We start from the raw sequence: 12,039 nt of genomic DNA, 5'->3' as shown, positions 1-12,039 counted from the left end.
CTCTCTCTCTCTCTCTCTCTCTCTCTCTCATGGGACTTGCCGGAGGGCCGTGGGAGGGCCACATTTATATAGAGCAGGGAGGGCTGCTCGAGGGCCGGATTAAACCGGGCCGCGGGCCGCAAATGGCCCGCGGGCCGGACTTTGGACATGTCTGGCCTAGATGTACTTTTCAGTTTCAAATCTCTAGTTCCCGCGTGATGGTTCAGATGTTGGTATCCGGAACAGACCAGAGATTGCCAATAAAGGAGAATATTTCTAGCTCAGGGTTGAAACGAGAGGTCCTTGTTGGTTTCCTTGCAGATGTTTCATCACCCAACTAGGTAACATCCTCAGTCCTATGGAATGTCGGCAAGAAAACAAGCAAGCTGAGGGAGCACCAAGCACTAGAGATGTTCCAGGCCATTAGGAAGAAGTGGGCAACTCACACTTAAGAGAATAACGGAGTTGGAAGGGACCTTGGAGGTCTTCTAGTCCAACCCCCTGCTCAAGCAGGAGACCCTAGTCCATTTCAGGCAAATTGTTGTCCAATCTTTTCTTGAAAACATCCAGTGATGGAGCACCCACAACTTCTGGAGGCAGGTTGTTCCACTGGTTCATTGTTCTAACTGTCAGGAAGTTTCTCCTTAGTTCTAGGTTGCTTCTCTCCTTGATTAGTTTCCATCCGTTGCTTCTTGTCCTGCCTTCGGGTGCTTTGGAGAAGAGCTTGACTCCCTCTTCTTTGGGGCAGCCCCTGAGATACTGGAAGGCTGCTATCCTGTCCCCCCTCGTCCTTCTGTTCATTAAACTAGACATACCCAATTCCAGCAGCCTTTCCTTGTATGCTTTGGCCTCCAGTCCCCTGATCATCTTTGATGTTCTTCTCTGCACTCTTTCTAGAGTCTCAACATCTTTTTTACATCGTGGTGACCAAAACTGGATGCAGTATTCCAGGGGTGTCCCATGGTACTTTTTTCAGGAGGCAACTGGACTTTCTTGTTTTTTCTTTGAAGACGTTTCGCTTCTCATCCCAGAAGCTTCTTCAGCTCTGACTGGACGGTGGGGAGAATGGAAGGATTTATACTGCTTGCAGACAACTGGTCCTTTGCCTTCTTTGAGAGGGTCGTTGAGGCCACTTGGAGGTTTATCTGTGTCCTCATGGAACTTCCTTATTATGCTTTGAACACATTTCCCTTCTCATCCCAGAAGCTTCTTCAGCTCTGACTGGCTGGCGGGGAAGGGAAGGATTCAGAGTCTGAGCTGAAGAAGCTTCTTGGATGAGAAGCAAAACGTCTTCAGAGAAACACAAGACAGTCCAGTTGCCTCCTGAAAAAAGCATCTTTGGGACAACCATGGACCTGGATGACGGACAACCTCCATAGACGTTTATTCCAGGTGTGTTCTTACCAAGGCACTATTAACCTTCTTTTCGTTTCATTAGGCTAGACCAGGGGTAGGCAACCTTGGCTCTTTTATGACTCGTGGACTTCAACTCCCAGAATTCCTGAGCCAGCCATGCTGAGGGAAAAGGGAGAGGTTTCCAAGCTGAGCCATGCTTGCTGAGGAATTCTGGGAGTTGAAGTCCATGAGTCATGAAGGGGCCATAATTCCCCCATGCTGGCTCAGGAATTCTGGGAGTTGAAGTCCACGAGTCATGAGGGGGGCCATAGTTCCCTCATGCTGGCTCAGGAATTCTGGGAGTTGAAGTCTGCGAATCATGAAGGGGCCATAGTTGGGGGTACGACCGAGTCCTTAAGACCCTCAACTTCAGGTCCTCAGTACTCCCCCCGGTATCAAGGGGGTACGACCGTGTCCTTAAGACCCTCAACTTCAGGTGTTCAGTACTCCCCCCGGTATCAAGAGGTATGCTGGCTCAGGAATTCTGGGAGTTGAAGTCCACGAGTCATGAAGAGGCCACAGTTCCCTCATGCTGGCTCAGGAATTCTGGGAGTTGAAGTCCACGAGTCATGAGGGGGCCATAGTTCCCCCATGCTGGCTGAGGAATTCTGGGAGTTGAAGTCCATGAGTCATGAGGGGGGCCATAGTTCCCCCATGCTGGCTCAGGAATTCTGGGAGTTGAAGTCCGTGAGTCATGAAGGGGCCAAAGTTTCCCTCATGCTGGCTCAGGAATTCTGGGAGTTGAAGTCCACCAGTCATAAAAGAGCCAAGGTTGCCTACCCCTGGGCTAGACCTTTCATTAAACTTGACCAAGCCGAGTCTGCTCCATCCGGACCGTGTCTCTTCTGAACCCATCAGGAATCCTTACAGCATTCTCCGCAAAGGACGTACATCCGTCTTCGGCTAACAAAAGGCTGTCGAGAGTTCAAGGGGAAAATCTTTCCGGCCGGCTTCCTGAGTCTGCATTGTCTTCCTAGGAAATGTGCAAACAGACGGTCCGCTGCTGCCTGGAGCGTCGAGACAAGGAAGAGGCTCCCTTGTTGACCTAAACCATTGTTTATTTCGTGTCTGGGGTGGGGAAGAAGAAGAAGTAGGGATCCCGTTGTTCCTCCGCCCTCCGGCCGCAGCTGAGATCACACGGCGTCTGCGGTGGTGGTGCTGCTTCTTGCAAACGGGAAGTTCCCAGGTTTCAAACTTCTTCAAAGAAAAACAAAAAAGAGACAAATGAAACGTGGAAGACATGCCCTGCTAGCTTTCTGATGCACTCCTTGTGATCTGTGTGTGTGTGTGTGTGTGTGTGTCTGTTTGTGGATGAATGTAGGTGTATTGTTCTACCCCTGTCGTAAGGTGCAGAGCTGAGGCCTGGATGATGATCTTGTTCTGTAACAACTGTGTCATTAGGTTAATAATAATAATAATAATAATAATAATAATAATAGTAATAATAGTAATAATAGTAATAATAGTAATGATGATGATGAAAAGGAGGAGGAGGAGGAGGAGGAGGAGAAGAAAAAGAAGAAGAAGAAGAAGAAGAAGAAGAAGAAGAAGAAGAAGAAGAAGAGTAGTAGTAGTAGTAGTAGTAGTAGTAGTAGTAGTAGTAGTAGTAGTAGTAGTAGTAGTAGTAGTAGTAGTAGTAGTTGGAAAGGACCTTAGAGGACATATAGTCCAACCCCCTGCTCAGGCAGGAAACCCTATACCATTTCTGACAAATGGTTGTCCAGTCTCTTCTTAAAAACGTCCAGTGTTGGAGCATCCACAGCTTCTGGAGGCAGGTGGTTCCACCGGTTAATTGTTCTGACTGTCAAGAAATTCCTCCTTAGTTCTAGGTCTTCTAGTCCAAGCAGGAAAACGTATATCATTCTGAACAAATCTTCTATAACTGTCTAATCTCTTCTCTGAAAACCTCCAGCGATGGAGGACCCACCAATTCTGGAGTTAGAAGGTAGTTATTATTATTATTATTATTATTATTATTATTATTATTATTATTATTGATAATCGCACAGTCAGCCAGATGTTCAGACTGGATTTGGCATTTTTGTCTACCTATCGAGTCCTTCCCAAGGACCTGGGATAGGCAGATGTGGATGTTTGATGGTATTACAGATCTCGTCGCAGGATGGAAGCGGTTCCTAGTAAGGCTGCCTTTTGCAATTGACTAATGGCGAATCTGTCAATGTCGATGATGGTGTCCAAGTGGTGCTCCAGTTGTTTTGGGATTGCACCCGAGGCGCCTATGACTATTGGTACTACCCTTGCTTGCCTTTGCCACAGTCTTTCTCTTTCTATTTGTAGGTCTTTGTGTTTTGTTATCTTCTCCTGTTCTTTCTCGTCTATTCGGCTGTTTCCAGGCACTGCCACGTCCACTATCCAGACCTTGTCTTTCTTATCGACAATTGTTAAGTCCGGGGTGTTATGTTGCAGGTGCTTGTCTGTTTGAATTCTGAAGTCCCAGAGCAGTTTAACTTTATCATTTTCTATGACTTTCTCTATGATCCCACCAGTTCTTGCTTACAGCAAATGATATTTCTTGCAGATCCTCCAATTATTATTATTATTATTATTATTATTATTATTATTATTATCATCATCATCATCATCATCATCATCATCATCATCATCATCATCTCAAAAGTTTTCATTTCTATATTGAACAGTGTGTTGTCTAGGTATACAAGTATTAGAATATAATAATCATCACATTCCTAACAATCTTATCAAAATACAATCCTATACTCCTCGGAAGTAGCAATCATATTGTTAAAAATAGTATTTCCCACATTCGCATTAATTGCATACCGATCCAAATATTTACCAATCCATTATACATCTTCCTCACGGAATCCACATTTTCTCCTATTTCCAACTTTCTAACCTCTGATCTTGGGTTCCTTATGAACAGGACTTCATCCATCCTCCTAGTAAGATCCTGAAAGTAGTAGGCTTCCCGTGGGACATTCCTTTAGTTTTGGATTTTTATCAATACCCATTCTTGCTGCAGAGGGTATGGAGGGCAATTAAATGTACTTTCCATGAACTTGAAATTTCTTTACCTTCTGTTATTCCCTTCATCTGCCTTTCAGCCACAAATCAAAGGCTCAAAACCTGTGTACATTATATGCATTGTTCCATATATAGGCCACTCCTAAGCTAATGTTCTGAGCTTAGGCTTTGTTTGCTAAAATGGGATTTATTGATTCAGTAAACCCCCCGTTTGTCAGCGTGCGGGAATGACCCAGGTTGTCAAAAACAGGTCTTTGATTCAATGCTAGCATTTCACGGTCTGTGTCCCGGGTGTGACCCTGGAGCCTGCAAAAGAATGTATTTCATAAACATAGAGGTGAATTTTGCTTTTCCTTCGATAGACAGACCTGCCTGTTCATGTGTTCGTTTGAAGAACCCGAGCCAAGGCCGATTGCAGAATCTGGAACACGGGTTGCGTTGAGCCCACTCGGTGAACATACGCCATGAAATAAATTAATTAATTAAAAAACAGAACGTAGGCTTAAAGTGATTATGGTATTTTATTTCTCTCTAGGCCAAAGGCAAGGAAAGACAGTGGTTAAGGCACCAAGCCGTTGGAGAATTGGACGATGCCAAGATCATCGATAGTCTGACCGGGGAAAAAACCATCTACAAGCGACGTGGAGAACTTGACCCACAGGTACGTTAAATGTTATAAACCAGCTCCTTGACCAGTTGTTTTCCTAGTCTTTGTGTGTAATTTCACTGAAAAAAAGGGACATCACGGGGAAAATTAACCCCTTCTCAGGTCTGGGTTCACGCCTAACCAGCACAAACTCTCTCCAACACAATCATGAATAATTTCTGGAAATTTCCCCAGCTGGTTGAGATGACAGTTGACATATTATGGCCGTGAATCACAGCGACTACAGTGAGTTTATTGGCATGGTTTCTTAGCGACGTGGGCAACACAAAATGGATTGAATCTCTGACTCTGCTTGCCCAGATGTGTGCATCTGAAGATCTGTGCAGGTCTAATCAGGGTTGGCGATATATGTGACTGGCGCGTGGGCTATTCTAATCCAGTGTTTCCCATCCGTGGCTACTTTTAAGATACGTGGATTTCAACCCATGCTGGCTGGGGAATTCTGGGAGTTGAAGTCCGCACGTCTTAAGTTGAGAATCACCATCTCTAATCAGATGGTTCCATAGATGTTGCTGCTAGACATCTGGGTCTTGACTGGGGAATTCTGGGCGTTGAAGTCCACATATCAGTAGTTGAGAAGGACTGCTCTAACCAGATGGTTCCATAGATGTTGCTTCTGCACATCTGGGTGTTGGCTAGGGAATTCTGGGAGTTGAAGTCCATATGTATTACATTGAGAAACTCTAACCAGATAGTTCCATAGATGTTGCTTCTGGACATCTGGCTGTTGGCTGGGGAATTCTGGGAGTTGAAGGCCACACATCTTAAGTTGAGAAACTCTAACCAGATGATTCCATAAATGTTGCTTCTGGACATCTGGGTGTTGGCTGGGGAATTCTGGGAGTTGAAGGCCACACATCTTAAGTTGAGAAACTCTAACCAGATGGTTCCATAGATGTTGCTGCTAGACATCTGGGTCTTGACTGGGGGATTCTGGGAGTTGAAGTCCACACATCTTATGTTGAGGAACGCCGCTCTAACCAGATAGTTCCACAGAGGTCACTTGTGGACATGTGGATCTTGGCCCCGGTTGACACGTGATTTTTTTAAATTTGTCATCTCTCCCTTTAAAGCTTGGAAGTCCTCAGCAGAAATGCAAGCGCCTCTCGCTGCTGGTGGACGTCTCCGGCAGCATGTACCGTTTCAACGGCGTGGACAGACGACTGGAGCGGTCCATGGAAGCCGTGTGCATGGTTATGGAAGCCTTTGAGAACTACGAGCAGAAATTTAAGGTGACTCTCGGATGGAACCACATCTGACTAGTCGTAGGTAGATAGGTTGCTTAGGAGAAAGCAAAGAGTAGTGGCCAAAATGGTGGAAACCTTTGGGGAAAAGTGTACAGTAGAAATATCCACCTTTGGTTAAGTTTCCACCCATTTTTCTTCTAATTTCTTTATAACTGTGTAGCCTTGTTCACGTAATAATTACTATTTTACATCGCTTTCTGGGCGATCAGTCAACTCTTTGCACCCTTACTTTAATTTTATTACGTTTTACAAGCTCACTAAATGAAAGAACTCCAAAAAACCCAACCAACTGGATAGCTATCACATAACACACTGACAAATGTCCTCCTCTCAGCTTCAATACATGACATCAATCACTGGATCCCACCGTGATCTGATTGGCTCATTGCCAAAACAAGATGACGCCCGATTGGCTCTCTAAACACTCATGCTCATTGGCTACAATCAGGTGAAGGAACACTACCTGAGGTCAACCTAAGCAAGTTGTGCTTCCTTTTTCTGGTTATTTGGCTATCACTTTTCATAGGATACAGTACAGATAATTGAACAAGCTCTGTTGCATTACGTTCTCGATTAAATTATCTTTCCATTGATATATAACTTTATGGTACTACTGCAAAAAAAAGGGTGTCATTAGCCATCAAACCTCAAAAATACACTTTTTCCCAAAAAGTTTCCACGATTTTGGCCACTCCTGTAAAAGATTTGCCCTCCTGGATCTCACAGAGTCTCAAAATCGGTTAGCTATTTGACGAGCACGCCGAGTGTCTTAAGTGTTACATTTTTAACAAACCCAATTCAGGTAGTCCTCGATTTACGACCTCAACTGAGCCCAAGGTTTCTGTCGCTAAGCGAGACAGCGAAGTGAGTTTTGTCCCATTTTTACCACCTTCCTCGCCAGAGCCGTTAAGCGAATCACGGCAGTGGTGAAATTAGCAACACCGTTGTTAATTGAGTCCGGCATCCCTGTTGACTTTGCTCGTCCGAAGGCCGCAAGAAGGGATCACGTGACACACACACACACGCACACGGAACGCTGCCACCGTCGTAAATATAGCACATGCCAGCCGCCAAGGATCCGAATTTGGATCACGTGATCCCAGGGATGCTGTAAGGGCGAAAAACAATCACACGTCCCAATTTTTCAGTGCCGTCGTAGCCTCGGTCCCTAAACGGATTGTTATAAGTCAAGGACTACCTTGGCATATTAGCAACAGGATTTTCCATCACAAGAACCAACGTTGGTGTGTGTGTGTGTGTGTGTTAGATAGTGCAACAATGCTGCAAAAGGGTAACCTTGGCTCTTTTTTTTTTGTTTAAATACGACAACGGATGTCTTTGCTGCTTCAGCATCTTTGCTCCCCTCTTTTCCCACGCAGTACAATATCCTCGCCCACTCGGGAGACGGATTCAACATTGTCCTAGTCCCCAACGAGAACGTGCCCAAGGACAATAAGCAAAGACTAGAGATCCTAAAGGTACAGGGTGGTTTTTTTTAAAAAAAATTCACAAAATGTTTCCCTTTTAGCGAAAGAGTTTTCTCATTTTGGCTGTGGTTTTTTTCCTCCAGGTTTGTTTCCGTATAATTCCTGAACGTTTCGTTACCGAACTAGCTAACGCCATCAGCGGGATTTTAATTGTGCTGTCCTCCTGGGTGGAGCTATATTTGAATTCCGAGCAGCTGATTGGTTTCTCTGGTTGATTGGCACTTCAGATGGCCTTGGCTTCTTCCATGTTGATACGTTGGATCTAAATCAATATGTTGGTTAACTGCTCCTTGGGTGGAAGATCGGGTCTCAATAAGTTGACGCCCGTCTAACTTTGAAATAATAGGAAATACTCGTAGCTGGGGTTTTAGATTTGATTTGATTTATTTTTTTTAAAAATCTAAAACCCCAGCTATAAATATTTCCTATTATTTCAAGGTTTTTTTAATTGCTCCCATGCAGGAGAGAGAGAAGGAAGACTAGAAACCTAGTAAAAACTCTGCAGGAAAACAGTGAGATTTAGGTGCAGTAGATAAATATCAGATTATGTTTACGGAGATTCTCAAGCATCCAGTCCTGGTTGTCCCAACGCTGCTTTTCTTTTCTCTTTTTCCTTTCCTTTCCTTTCTTCTCCTCTCCTCTCCTTTCTTTTCTCTCCTCTCCTCTTCTTTCCTTTCCTCTCCTCTCCTCTCCTCTCCTTTCTTTCCTCTCCTCTCCTCTTCTTTCCTTTCTTTTCTTTTCCTTTCCTTTCCTCTTTTCTTTTCCTTTCCTCTCCTCTCCTCTCCTTTCTTTTCTCTCCTCTCCTCTTCTTTCCTTTCCTCTCCTTTCTTTCCTCTCCTCTCCTCTCTTCTCCTCTCCTCTCCTCTCCTTTCTTTTCTTTTCTCTCCTCTCCTCTTCTTTCCTTTCCTTTCCTTTCCTTTCCTTCCCTTTCTTTTCTTTTCCTTTCCTTTCCTCTCTTTTCTTTTCCTTTCCTCTCCTCTCTTCTCCTCTCCTATCCTTTCTTTTCTCTCCTCTCCTCTCCTCTTGTCCTCTCCTTTATTTTCTCTCCTCCTCTCCTTTCTTTCCTTTCCTCTCCTCTCCTCTCTTTCCTTTCCTTTCTTTTCCTTTCCTTTCCTTTCTTTTCTTTTCCAAAAGGCAACTGGACTTTCTTGAGGGTTTTTTTTCCCTTTGAGAATCCCAGAATCTTGAGCTAGAACTGAAAGAAGCTCCATTACCAAGAAAGCCCAGTTGCCTTTTCAAGAAAAGCACCTTTGGGATAAGAGCGTATTGTTTTTAATCTTTGAATTTATTGAATTAACTGACTGGTTTTTCTTTCCCGTGGAGGCAGAAATAGCGCTCCCCTCATGACGGGCTGTCAGCGCATCCTAAGAGGAAATCCTGCTTTCTTCTCATTTCTTGACCTAATTCTTGTAGAGCAGCCTTGAACATAAGCGGCAGATAATGTCACCTTAATACTTGGATTAAGCCTCTTAACTGGCATAAATAAACATTAATGCCTTAATGCCCTAGAGCAGGAAAGTCACCCAGGTCAAGCGGTGACTTCCAAAGAGGGAGAGAACTTCACCTCAGCTGAATTCAGGTAGTCCTCTATTTACGACCGCTTGTTTAGTCTTGCCCCCCCAGCAATCTGGGTCCTCATTTTACTGACCTCGGAAGGATGGAAAGCTGAGTCAACCTGGAGCCGGTCAGGATCGAACTGCTGGCAGTGGGCAGAGTCAGCCTGCAATGCAGCATTCTAGCCATGGCACCACCAGGGCAGATGATAGATAGATGATAGATAGATAGATAGATAGATAGATAGATAGATAGATAGATAGATAGATAGATAGATAGATAGATAGATAGATAGATAGATAGATTGACAGATGATAGATGATAAAGAGATGAGAGAGATGATAAAGGGATTGTAGATAGATATAGATAGATAGATAGATAGATAGATAGATAGATAGATAGATAGATAGATAGATAGATAGATAGATAGATATAGACAGACAGACAGACAGACAGACAGACAGATAGATAGATAGATAGATAGATAGATAGATAGATAGATAGATAGATAGTGATAGAGTGATAAATTGACACAGATGATAGATGGTAAAGAGATGAGAGAGAGAGATGATAAAGGGATTGTAGATAGATAGATAGATAGACAGACAGACAGACAGACAGACAGACAGACAGACAGACAGACATAGACGGATAGATAGACGGATAGATGGATAGACAGATAGATAGATAGATGGATGGGTGGCTGAGATAGATAGATAGATAGATAGATAGATAGATAGATAGATAGATAGATAGATAGATAGATAGATAGATAGATAGATAGATAGATAGATAGATGATAGATAGATAGATAGATAGATAGATAGATAGATAGATAGATAGATAGATAGGTATATATGGATGAGATAGAGAGAGAGAAAATAATGGATGGATGGATGGATGGATGGATGGATGGATGGATGGATGGATGGATGGATGGATGAGACAGAGAGAGATGGATGAGATAGATAGATAGACAGACAGACAGACAGACAGACAGACACATAGACACATAGACAGACAGAAATAGGTAGATACACGGATAGATAGATAGATAGATAGATAGATAGATAGATAGATAGATAGATAGATAGATGATAGATAGATAGATAGATAGATAGATAGATAGATAGATATACCAATACCAATAGCACTTAGACTTATATACCACTTCCCAGTACTTCACATCCCTTTCTAAGCGGTTTATAGAGTTAGCCTCTTAACCCCCAACAATCTGGGTCCTCATTTTACCGACCTCGGAAGGATGGAAAGCCGAGTCAACCTTGAGCCGGTCAGGATCAAACTGCCTTCGGATCGCTGCACACCACCACCACCCCCGTCCCCAGCTTCAGGGATCTTTATTTTTCCCCGCCCAGGTGATGCACGCCCACTCTCAGTTCTGCATGAGCGGAGATCACACCCTGGAAGGGACCGAGCACGCCATTCGGGAGATCGCCAAAGACGACGCCGACGAGTATTTCGTCATCGTCCTAAGCGACGCCAATCTGGAGCGATACGGTATCCCGCCCGCACGATTTGCACAGGCCTTGACGATCGATCCCAAAGTGAACGCCTTCGCCATCTTCATTGGGTCCCTGGGGGATCAAGCAGACAGGTAAGCTGAAGACCCCACAGCTCAGGAGGAATCGTAAGGAATCTAAGGCACGGTGGTTAGCGAGCTTTCTGGCCAAATCTTCCTAGATCCCATTCCTGGGAGCCAATACCTGTGTAGAAAAGGAAGGGTAGGGGTGATCTTCTGACTTGTTCCACTCCCAGCCGTACAGGTGCTAAAAATGGAACTTCTTGTTGTTAATTGCGAAGTCGTGTCCGACCTATCGCGACCCCATGGACGACGTTCCTCCAGGCCTTCCTGTCCTCTGCTATCTCCTGGAGTCCATTGAAGCTCACGCCTCCTGCTTCAGGGACTCCCTCCAGCCACCTCACTCTCTGTCGTCCCCTTCTTCTCTTGCCCTCCATCTTTCCCAGTATTAGGCTCTTCTCCAGGGAGTCCTTCCTTCTCATTAGGTGGCCAAAGGACTTGAGTTTCAACTTCAGGATCTGGCCTTCTAAAGAGCAGTCGGGGTTGATCTCCTCCAGGCCTTCCTGTCCTCTGCCATCTCCTGGAGTCCATTGAAGCTCACGCCTCCTGCTTCAGGGACTCCCTCCAGCCATCTCCTTCTCTGTCATCCCCTTCTTCTCTTGCCCTCCATCTTTCCCAGCATCAGGCTCTTCTCCAGGGAGTCCTTCCTTCTCATGAGGTGGCCAAAGCACTTGAGTTTCAACTTCAGGATCTGGCCTTCTCAAGAGCAGTCGGGGTTGATCTCCTCCAGGATTGACCGGTTGGATCGCCTTGCAGTCCAGGGGACTCGCAGGAGTCTTCTCCAGCACCAGAGTTCAAAGGCCTCCATTCTTTGGCGCTCAGCCTTTCTTATGGTCCAACTTTCACAGCCGTACATTGCAACTGGGAAAAAATGGAACTAAAAATGTTTTCCCCAATATAAGACCCCACCGGAAAATAAGCCCTTGCATGATTTTTCAGGATGCTCGTAATATAAGTCCCACCGCAAAAATAAGATCGTCAGTTAGATGGACGCATTTAATACCAAATTTCCCCGAATATAAGCCCTAACTGGAAAATAAGCCCGGCCTAATGCGTCTTTTGGAGCAAAAATTAATATAAGACCCGGTCTTATTTTCGGGAAAA

The 12,039-nt window shown here is 44.6% G+C and overlaps 1 protein-coding gene across 1 annotated transcript in view; it reads left to right on the top strand.

The window, feature by feature from the left end:
- The window catches only part of VWA8 (von Willebrand factor A domain containing 8), a 105,359-nt gene that overhangs the window by 89,200 nt on the left and 4,120 nt on the right, over positions 1–12,039 (top strand). Inside the window, exons 41-44 of the mRNA XM_015811056.1 lie at positions 4,916–5,041; positions 6,121–6,279; positions 7,674–7,772; positions 10,712–10,950. Of these exons, the coding sequence (XP_015666542.1) occupies positions 4,916–5,041; positions 6,121–6,279; positions 7,674–7,772; positions 10,712–10,950 (623 nt within the window). The remainder of the gene's footprint in view (positions 1–4,915; positions 5,042–6,120; positions 6,280–7,673; positions 7,773–10,711; positions 10,951–12,039) is intronic.

The sequence above is a fragment of the Protobothrops mucrosquamatus genome, unplaced genomic scaffold (assembly GCF_001527695.2).
Source record: "Protobothrops mucrosquamatus isolate PMUCROS unplaced genomic scaffold, P.Mucros_1.0 scaffold28, whole genome shotgun sequence".
NCBI lineage: Eukaryota > Metazoa > Chordata > Lepidosauria > Squamata > Viperidae > Protobothrops > Protobothrops mucrosquamatus.
This window is presented reverse-complemented; position numbering and strand designations above follow the sequence as displayed.